The sequence below is a fragment of the Glossina fuscipes genome, unplaced genomic scaffold (genome assembly GCF_014805625.2).
Source record: "Glossina fuscipes isolate IAEA_lab_2018 unplaced genomic scaffold, Yale_Gfus_2 2, whole genome shotgun sequence".
In the NCBI taxonomy this organism is placed as follows: Eukaryota; Metazoa; Arthropoda; class Insecta; order Diptera; family Glossinidae; genus Glossina; species Glossina fuscipes.
In genome coordinates, this window is record NW_023998416.1 from 33,628,860 (window position 1) to 33,640,558 (window position 11,699).

At 33.9% G+C, this 11,699-nt stretch overlaps 2 protein-coding genes across 2 annotated transcripts in view; both read left to right on the forward strand.

The window, feature by feature from the left end:
- The window catches only part of LOC119633058, a 62,611-nt gene that overhangs the window by 20,981 nt on the left and 29,931 nt on the right, over window positions 1-11,699 (forward strand). The window lies entirely within an intron of this gene.
- On the forward strand, window positions 5,809-8,003 carry LOC119633059. The gene is made up of 2 exons (XM_038026264.1): window positions 5,809-5,874; window positions 7,450-8,003. Exon 2 carries the CDS (start codon window positions 7,494-7,496, stop codon window positions 7,959-7,961), a length of 468 nt encoding a protein of 155 aa, XP_037882192.1. The 5' UTR covers window positions 5,809-5,874; window positions 7,450-7,493; the 3' UTR covers window positions 7,962-8,003.

Here is an 11,699-nt window from a genome sequence, read left to right on the forward strand (position 1 = left end):
CTCCCAAAAATTTTGATTTGTATATTGAATATAATAATATATGGGCAGACATTCAACTTGGGTATAGTAAAAAATGGGTCTATCTCAAGCCCTTCTAGATGTTACGTACCTGCTCTGAAACTTAATATACCCTGTACCACAAGTAATGTAGGGCATAACAAGGAAAAATGCTATAGTCAGATAAGGCCGACCATTACATACCCTATGTAGATGCACAATTTTCTTGAAGGCCCTCCTACCGGAGAGAACACTCAAATGTTCAAGTGATCTAAATTTGTGCGAATTTAATTCACTTGTCAAAGTTTTTGTACAGTCCAGTTGACTCTGTCGTGACAGAGGCAACAAATTCGGCTTTGTCGCCATACAAGAGCTTGCTTTCATTAGGCTTTGGATCAGCTCAATTTTCTTATGGTTGATTTACTAAGGACATATTATACTTTTTTGGCATAAAGGGCCTTATTTGTTGTCAGGACCCAAAAAATAGATCTACATAATCCAAAGTATTAATAATTAGGCCCTGTTAACAAACCTACATACTGTTAACATACATACATAAAAATTGCCCTATCTGTATACCGAAACACTGTTCCCAAGCAACATTTTTCCCAAGCGAAACTGTACCAAATTTCGTTAAAATATCGCCCAATATTGTGACATGTAGGTTAAACACAAAAACACATGCTTGGATCGATGCAGAAAATTCGGAATTCTGATTCTGAATTCATCGGTATAATAAAAGCTTAGTGCATCTCAAGTCCTAGTGGACGCACAAACTTATTATATTTACTATTATGTGCTGTAAGTCGTGTAGGGTATAAACATATAGGCTAAGATCAGTTCAAACATTATTTATCAGCCTATGTCACAATTTAAGGCATCTACAACTATCACTGCATGCCTTCCCCCGTAGGACAATATGTCTTACTTTTAGATACACAAATGGACGATGGGTATACATTTTTATTGCTTCTCAAGTCCTTGTCGACATGCAAACTTAATATACCCTATGCCACAAGCCTTGTGGAGACAAAGCATATGAAACCTTTTTTAAATCTCCTTTAAAAAAACAGATCTTTTATGATTTTTCCATTAAACCGCACACACTCATTGCATATTAACTGTATAGCGCCAACGCGAATGCACCATCTCTGCAAAAATTTGTTTAGTGCTTAGGCGCCCAGACAATCTGTTTGTGTAGACATTTTCATATTTTATACGGGGCTGTAAACATTTAAATTGTTAATCTCTTCTTTTTTCATCGATAGTCAGAGGGATTTTCACTTAATTTTCTTTGAAATTTCACTTTACCGATCACCCGAATACCAAAGGCAAAATCAATAGCATCGACTCACACCCTGCTGTGGTAAGCAATTTTATGTTTCTCTCTAGTTCGGTAAATTGTACGCCTTCACAGTTACGAGCAGCCAAAGAAATTATTTTATTTTTATGGCGAATAGTCGGAGCTTTTTGCACATAACTTTTTTTGTCAGTCTATTAGCCTATATTTTTAGATATTATGCAAATTTTTGCTAAAATGAAGCAAACGACGCAAAACTTCAAGTTGGAAAACAAAAGAAAAGGAAAAAGTTGTTTCTCTTATTGTGTATTAATTAATAAAAAAGAAAAGGAAAAAGCGTCCTATCATAGCTTGTAAACCGTTATTTAGATACATTAATATATTTCCTTATATAACAATGTATTTACGTTTAGCTAAAAATTTGGTTGTTTTATGGCAATTACTTAAGGCGTTGGCGTCCTTTAAAATGATTAGTGATTTATATAAACAAAACATTACGCTTCGAAGATCTCCAGGAACCTATCCGTTAGTTGAGTGAAAGTAAATTCGTTCAGCTAACACCTTTCGCGGAGCTCCGGAGTGTTTACAGTTCTCAACATTACAATTTTTTGCATGCACAAATCTCGCCAATCGTTATCGCTTACCGCATTTTCACCATAAGCTAACCTCATCACTTCTGCAACTTCACCCAAGATTAAAACGGAATAATACACAATGGTGTAAATGCTGCTTGTTGACGTCCGTCTCTTTACACCGAACAACAGCTTGGAAACCCCTGAAATTTACATCGCTCCAACATCAAGTATCGAAGAATCTTTATCTGAAATTTCGGAAAATTTGAACGCATGTTTTATGAAGCAACAAAATCTGAGCGAAACGAATTTATTCGTGCACCTGTTATGTATACATTTCCACAGTGAGTATAATAATTGATGGGGCCATCTTGGCCTATCCGTCCGCCTGACGTCATGATTACGGCTTTAATAATTTGCCCGGAAAAACCGACTTGGTTTCGAGTCTTCTCTTTTTTTTATCACTACACCACTGCCAACCTTGATACGAAATATATCAAAATTTGATACCAATACGTTATAAGTTAAATACTCGCATAGGTATACGACAACTTTTTGTAACCGTTGTGGACATTAAAAGATTCAGAAAAAATCACTGCATTTATTGTGGGGGTACATTCGTATTCATTTTAAAACTCAGTTTATGAAAAGGATGCTGCTTAGACGTTACAAATGTGCCATGGCTAAGTTAAAATCCCATTGCAGAAATAAACTCTAATTAAAAACTATGGCTGTTGCATTTGTCTCTCTTCAGATCTCTTCTCTTCTCATGCCCTCCACCCCTTGTGGTATAAGATTACATTAAGTTTGCGCGGATATATGCAACACCCACCTTTTATTTCACTTTCCATTGCCTGTCCGTCTGTCTATCTGCCCTGCTTTTTGCTGCTCAATCTTCTCGAAATATTTTGATAAAATTCGCTGCACCCATATGATCGCCCGTGGACGAACCCTATTGAAAATGGTTCAGATTTGGCCACTTTTTCGACCACTTGTGATATGCATAACTATATTAAACGAAGTGGTATAGCACATTGAATCGCAATCTGCGTCCCACTATAGTGTTTTTATGTTTTCTTTTCAAGCATTCCCTAAAAAGATCTCCACAACGTGATCTCACGGAAAAGATTTTAAAGTAAAAAGGTATCAATAAAACATTTTACCGATGTTTTTCAAACAACCTTCCTTAAAGCTCCTTCCACGAAAATAAAATCAAAGTCTTCTGAAGCATCAATTGCTTCCAAAGCATTTTCTTGAAATTTGTCGAAAGTCGAAATAAGTCAACATGGCGTACGCGGTAGCGCTGATCCTAAGAACCTGCGTTTTTATTAGGGTACGTTTGCTTGTGATTGCAATTCGAGTAAAGATCCGAGACAAACAAACAATAGCGCTTTTATTGTCATAAGGCGGTTGTGTTGCCAATATTTATTTAATTATCTAACTAACATATTTATAATTAAAAACTATGTATGTAATACATACATAGTCGGTAAATACCTCCCATAATAATACGTATCAGACAAGTTAAAATTGTGCACTTGTTACAAGCGTACTTCGGAAATGAAACGAACGCAGTAAAGTTTCTATTGTGGCTATAAAACTCTTAAACTCATTCTAAGGTTAAGATTTTATTATAAATTAGACTTAAAAGAGTTAAACGTAGACTAAATATGCATTTCACTGTAATAATGATTTTAAGAAGACATATATTTACGAAATAGTTCAGTCTTTATAATTTTGGTTTGGTTCCAGAAAAAATACAACAATGGCTTGCTTACTTACCTTTAATGGGGCATAATTATTGCTTTCATAATATAGAAGGGCTCTAACAACATACAGTGGTCCTAGCACATTAGCAAATTGACCTTTAGATATAGATGTTCCATGATACCATGTTCGTGTGTCAACTAAAACTGAAATATTCTCATAGGGCAAAATACACGATTTTAAAGGCGTAACGTAGAATGAGAAAGATTAACATTGAAATTACAATTTATTGAACATTGAAGAAAGAGAGCCTTATTTTGAATACATTTCGGTATTTAGGCGGCAATTCATGATACACAAATTGTTGTAAGAAACTGCAAGAAAAAAAGTTTAAGCAGCATTACCAGCCGCAAAAATTAACGAATAGAACGAATAATATATGTCGTGCGATAATAAGTTGAAATTTTTCTCCCATGCGAGCAAACAATAGAAAGTTTTTATTGTTGTTATTAAATTATTTAAAGAAAAGCTTTTCAAGTATACCAATTAATTTAAATTTGCAATAGAGCAAAAAAAAATATGAAGTGAAAATTAATAAATGCAACAGTCGTTCGTAAATCAATTGAATTTATAAACAAATGTTTATTGTTAAGAAAACTATTATTGCACGCAGGCATGCCTGGCACACTATGACTAATTTTGCACAACAGTGTTCCTTTCGCATATAACTGTGTACATCATAATTGTATTTATCAATTAATTTAATTGCTTTTACAAATGTTTTCATCTCAAGTGTGTTTACACATATGGATTTATTTGTGTGCGTGTCTGTCTGGACATTGCATTAATGTAGCAATAAAATTATTAAACAATTTAATGTTTCTTAATTGAAGTGACAAGTGATTTTTTATGATTAGTTTTCTTTTCCTTTTTTTCTCTACAAATTACAAGGCTTTAAACACTCGTTCGTAAAGATTAAAAGATTTTCTTTTAACAGAAGCGATAAAAGTCAATGAATTTTATTAAACTTACTCAAAATAAAAGTCTATTAAATGACTATTTGGCTTATAAAATAACTTAGCAATAACAACGATTTTTGCCAACAAAGATGCCGCGATGCGTAAACCAACTGAGATAATTATATTCGGTTTGGGAGCAAATCTTAGATAATCGCAAACTCAAGCAAATGTATTATATAAAAATGACAAGTTATTTTATAAACTCGTCCCTAAAAGTAAATAATTTTATTCAGTTCTGTTTTGATGTTTCAAAAGGTCCTGGAAAGTTTGCTACGAAAGCTCTGGTGGTCAGACCATACCTGCTGCTTTTGAAGTTGATCTTGTCTTGTTACGATTCTGACTATGCGTTTCAGTGCAATAGCCAGCCTTGTAGCAAGAGGAAATATCAAGGCGACGAATTTGAGTCAAAACTTCTCTTTGCTCAAGATTATAAATGCGCAGGGAATCTATCTTTAAGGTAGTACTCTAATTGTAAGTCCACATAACAAAATTGCTTACAATGTCGCCATTCACATTAAGTCAACAGCTGGAAACTTAAGTCCAGTTAAATACATTACATCCAGAGAATAGGGCGTTTTTACGAAACAATTGAGTTTTGACAATCATAGGGAAGACCAAATTTCAGATTTTAACATGACACTTCGCTTAGGCTGGCCTGACCTTATATGAAGATACTTTAGTCTAACGTGGACAACCTATTGATGTATTTACCAGTTACAAACCAGGGAGACTTTTAAACATCTGTGCAGTAAAAATGTTTTCAATAGATTAAACAAATGACGAAAATGTTGATAATAAATTAACTAAAAAAGATGATGCTTGGTCCTCTTCTTTTGAGACTAAATCCACAAATTTTGTTATCGCAATCTCTGAGGACTAACCTCAAACTATTACATGAAATCTCGTAGCAACACCGCCAATCCTAATGCTAATCCACAATCCTAATGCTTTATGATCGACACGGCATTGCGAAATGAACTTAAATTAGAAAATTTCAGTGCTGCCATATCAAATCCAATGTTCGTAAATATATGATGGGCGCAAACACTTCACCTCTTCTAATAAGAGCGATTTTATTGGAATTTGTCCGTGTATTACAAAAGCTTTAAATTCAATCCAAAAAAAATTACAAAGTTGATAAACGTCATTTCGCCAGGATTTTTTATGAGCTCGTTTACTTTAAAAATACCGTGTGAAAGAAAAACAATAATGCATAACCGTTTGCACATATAACTACGTACTTATTTATGTACAAGAATCCATATATTACTGCACATACGTACGTACTCTCTCTTAAGGAATTTTATAACATGGATTTTGTATTAAAGCAAAAAAGAAAAAACATGAAGAAGAATAACATACATATATTTTTTTGATGCATAACTACACAAATGTATAGATAAATATTTAAAACGACATATGTTGTATGATGGTATGCAGCTTTCGTTATTGAAACGCTATCAACACTATGTGAGATGAAGTGACTGTGTTAAAATTAAGGACAGATTGCATTAAAGGTGACAGACAAAAAAACGTTCACGTTAATAATGTGAAAAAAAGGTTTTGAATATTTTATAATTCTTTTGCAGCGGCACTCAATATGCAATATCGCTCTAAAAATCGAAAAATGGTATAAAAAACGATGGTGGGATGGAGGAAAAATTTTAATTGATTCAAAACCCTATTGAAAGTATTTAAAATTCTAAATGCGTTTTTCGAAGCTTGCCAGACCAATACCTTCTTTAATTCACCGACATAACAAGTGGTAAAGCACTTTTTTCTTTATGGACTTTGTTTCGTACCGAAATTGGTACTGAAGATTGTTATTTTGTCTATTGATGCGAAATAACAAAATCTAAGACGAGTATAAAAAAACCGTGACCGAAAACCACATCGTTTTGCTTTATGAATGGTGACCGGCCGCAATGACAGAAAGTGACTGAATGTTTGTGATTATGTTGGAATTTTAATCTGAACTTTAAATTAAGATTTCTTGGTAAAAATCGCGAGAATTTTTCGCTAAATTAGATTTTTCGCAGTATGTAGAATATTTTCAAGCATTTTTCCCCAGCCAGTTGTTTTCCAAAAAAACTCAACAATTCCTATCAGATTTTTGGTTACATTATCCTTGGTGTGAAATTGTGACTTACAGCGATATGAAACAGCAGATAAATGAAAAAAAGGACTATAGTCTCTAAGAGGCGATCATTTCCTTTTTTTTTTAATCTAAAAGGAGGTTTTTAATCTACTTTATGATTAGGAGCCATATGTTAAAGCTCGAATATTTTCGATGTATTCAGAAAATTTCTTTACTTTCTGGTAATAAGAATATTCCCTCTTAAGAATTGGTTTGAGCAGCTGGCTTATTTATTAGCCAATGAAGTGGCTTTTAATCGGCTCGGAGCCTTATGGCACCAATAAAATTTTGCTTTGTCTCCTACACAAGAAGAAAGGAGAAAGAAGAAATATCACAATTTTGGGCTGTTTTTAACATTCTATCATAATATAAATAAAGTTATTGTTAGCTTTCTCATCAAAAAATCTGTATTATGTATCAGATAAAGATGTCTGTATTATTTCTCATGTAAAGAGATGACAAAAAGACAAGTGTCATCATAGAATTTTTTCATTGTTATATATTATATATGACAAACAAGTTTGAAATTTCATTTTAATATTGTTCCTTAAAGTCTTCATAAATATCATAAGCTTTGATCGCGTTATTTACTATGTGGGAACACTGTTCCTATCAGTTTAAATAATTAGTTTGCTCCTGCATTTCTACATTAGTAAACGAGATCATTGAGGGAATAACGGTAGAAGTAAAATATAGTCTTAAAATTTTTTTAACTAGGAAGAAGATCTGCCGAAATTGTATTGCTTAAAAGAAAATCATACATGATGAATTCTGAAACACCTACGGGAACTAAATCGGCCAACAATAAGTTAACGCCAAGAAAGAAAGAGGTTGCAAGAACCTATTTTAAAGCACGTGGATTATTTTCAGCAGAAACTGCCTCTTATTATAAGCCAAGAAGGAATGCAAACGCTGCCAATCAGCTTAAGAAGAAATTCAAGAAAATGACAAATGCAATAAAATTTACTACTAAAGCACAGGCATATAACAAAACACCAAAAAGAGAAAGTGCCACAAAAAGTCGAGATTTACACGAAACTAATTTGGATGCCCAACCAGCAATGCAAATTTCTAATAACCTTGAAGACATTAATAACAATGAAACCATAATGGAGATTGGTGATCATCAAGAAGCCATTGGTAATGAATCCTCTCATAAAAAATCTCGTCCGATGCCATCTACACCTGGAAATTTAAAAGGTTGCATTCGTTGTTGGGAGTGCAATTAATTTTTACCTTTGCTTATTAAGACGATTTAAGTATATATAAGTAAATTGTTTAAAAAAATTTTAAAAATGTTAATTTAGCTTAATTTCCTAAATGGAATTTTACATTCATTTCTAGATCTGAATTGTGCAAATTTAATTTACATAGGAGTCAGACTTTCCCGTCATATAAGGGCTTGCTCTTTATTATAGCGTGTGCAAAATAGACCAATGTGGTTAAAATTTGCTACAACTAATTTTTTTGCTGCATTGCTGCAGTGGATCAATTTTCATCAATGAATATGAAAAATTAAGCCTTTCTCTGAAGGGCTTGTTATTCTTCACAAATCTTCTATCAGATGTGGTGCAAGAAATAGTCCCATGTGGTTCAAATTTGGCCCAGTTAACTCTTACGTCAAATTACTGCCATGAACAAAGTTTCATAGTGAAACATTAACAAATGGGTCTTCTTGGCATATAAGGTTCTACACCTCATGAGAATCCTTATATGCGGTGGTATCCACAAAATAGACTCACGAGGTCCACTTTTGGGAACGTTGATTCCTTTGTCAGTTTGCTGGTACGGGCCAATTTTTGTCAGAAAATGTTGAGAATTTTTACCATAAAAAGATTCGTTTTTTTGTAGGAATGGTCATATGAGAGGGTGCTCAAAAAATTGTGCCGACCGTCCCAAATTTTTCATGACAATTTATATTGTGGAAGTACTATTACTTAGCGACTTTTATCGACAAGTTTTGAAAATTGTAACTTCTCCTTTATAAATAAGACATTATATGGGGAGAGGTGGAAAAAGTAGAGCGATCCGAATCATTCTCAATTGCATTCGTCCTTGACCATCGTATCAAATTTCATCGAAATATCTCAAAAATTGCGGCCTGTAGGCTAGACAGCATAATGCATGGACCGACATCAAACGGACAGGCAAGCTTAGATTGATTTAGAAAATATTTCTAAATAGGCTGGCATAAGCTGGCTCTATCTTAAGTCCTCCTGGATGTAATATATGTGCGCGCTAACTTAAAATATCCTTTGCTGCAAGTGGTGTAGGGCATAAAAAGAGTTGATCGGAAGACCGCTCTGCTTATAGCAATCAATTTAGATATATTTAAGGTTTGATGTCAATTAATAATATAAGGACGGGTATACTGCTTTTTTAAATAATTTCTACAATTTTTAATTTGAGTGCATGCCTAATTAAGCAATCCGGCAACACTACCCGAATCAAACGGTACGATCTTTTCTGCTTTCTCATTGTACAGTCTTAGTTTAGTATCCAAGAGCAGTCACTAATTAGGTAACGGTAAAATTAAAAGTTGATCTGAACATTTTTTAAACCAAAAGCAAATGTATTGATATTAAGTAGGAAAAGTTTTTTATAACCGTTATGGTATGGATTCCAATAAATTTCTGACGTACGAAAAAATGGACGACAAATTATCATTAGCACTTAAATACATAGGCGAAAAGGAAGTTTCATTACCAAAACATGACTACAATTATCTAGCTGGGAATAACGTAAACGATAAGATATCTACCAAACTCAAGGGCGAAAGGACAAAAATGGAAATAGAAACCTGTCAGGACGAAAATTTTGAAGATTTACATGAGATTAAAACTCAAGCAAAGGCATCGAAAAAGACTGAAAACGCGAATAACATAACCTCAATACCGTTTTATTACTTTAAGAAAGCCTATAAATTTCTATCATTCACAATGAAATGGAATGGACATCTAAAAGAATGTAAGTTTACTAAATTTTTAAGTTCGAAAATTGCTTCTCAATGACATGAGAGTTAACAAAATTCTAGCTAATACCGTCAGTTCAACAAACACTCACGAACAAATTGTAGTCAAGCCATTAGAAAGCATACATAAATTATCTCCGATTGCTGAAATACCAAAAGACGCCGACAGCTCCTACAACTTATCCGATAACAAAACTGATGAAGGGTCAGATATAATAAATTTCCCAAGGGAATTTCATGTAACTAAGATTGTTGCAAACCGCAACGGACCCGAAGTTTCCACCGAAAATTTATCATTTCCAGTTTCTAAGAACCAAGCGGAAAATGTGGAAAGTCCCTCAAAATGCAATGCCGATATACGTAAGGCAACAAAAGGAGTTTATCTTGAATTAGCTAATATGGATAATGATGGGGAATCGTTAGAAGCTAATCAAGACGCAATATCATCAAAAGAATTTAATGCTGATACTTATACCTATTGCGATTCGAATTCATACGATGAAAATTCCGCTGACACCTCTAAAACTGCTGGATCGGCCGTGCTAGAGAATATCTGTATACGAGAAACATACGATTTCGCAAATAACTTAGTGATCAAGAACCAAAATTGTTTGATCAAAACATTAGAAAACACTATCGAGCACGGTATACACCCTCCAATGTCGATTCATAGCAAAGAAAACTTTAAACGTCAGGATTTCGGTCTGTATGCGCGCTCAAATAAATGCGGAACAGGTTTTCCTAATGATAAAACGATTAAGAGTTTTGAAAGTTCAATCGGAATGTATGGGTTAATCAACACTTTATGGAACACTGCCACTAGATATACATACGGAGCCGTTTCCTCTCTCGCAAAAGCAAATACCATGTGGAACGAAGCTATTAAGAAAAATATCGCTGTAAAAACTTCAGATGATAATCTTAATAATGGGAAAAACTTTCAAATTTTTGCTAATAAGTCTCCTTCATCGAGTGAAAATCGATCACGATCTGAAGTCAACTTATTAGAGTTATTAGAAGGCGTAGGCGAAGGAGACGTGCCTTCTCCGGCTTTTGAAAATATTCAAAAATATTACGCCACAGCAACAATCACACTTCAAGTTCCCAGTAAGAATCACCAACTTCGGGCAAATGACATCAATGCTTCTTCTATTAATAAAAATTTTAAAGATGGCGAAAATTCAACTGGTTTAGTTAATACTATAAGAGAAACTACAAAAACCAGTACATTTCGTTCTTTTTATTCACTTACAAAAACAACTACCAAGTTAACCGAAATTGTTAAGAAAGACACGATTATCGCAAATTCTCCTGAACCGTTTGGATCTAGTGCAGTGACAACTTTACATCATGATTCAAATGATAAGAAAACTATTTGTATTAACTTAAATGCGTTAAAAAAGACGACAGCAGAATCTAGCACGTCTCCCGGAGAATTTGGAAACATTCGATATGCTGGTAAGGAACCAAATATCATAAGAACCATTCACGTCCAAGATCCCTTTGTGAGTGAGAACGGTAACGGCAGCAACGTAAAGCGATTAAGAACTTCAACCGGTTTCTATGGACTATTCAACGCTATAAAATACACTACCAGTAGCTACACATACTGCTTTCTATCTTCATTTAAAAAACCAGCGACAGAGATAACCGAAGCTGTCACCGAAAAGTCATTAGATTCTTCTAAGCCAACGATATTAAGTGAGTTAAAAATTGCAAATGTTAACCTTCGTAATGAAAAAACTTTGAAAATTCTTAATAATGCATCGCCACCTTTGCCGAACGAAACCCAATTCCGAACTAAAGTCAAATTATTAGAACTATTGGAAGATGCAAACGAAGAAGATACACCTTCCTCAGTTTTTGAAAGTATAAAAAGGTATCGTACTGCAGCAACCATTATGATCCAAGGCCCTAAAGACAAAAATGATCAATTAAATGAATATGATGTCGGCGTCTCTAACAACAACAATGTAGAAAAGCCGAACAGTTCAAC

Bases quoted from the DNA above. Each gene is read 5' to 3' on its own strand.
- LOC119633059 (XM_038026264.1), top strand. From the start codon at position 7,494: ATGATGAATTCTGAAACACCTACGGGAACTAAATCGGCCAACAATAAG.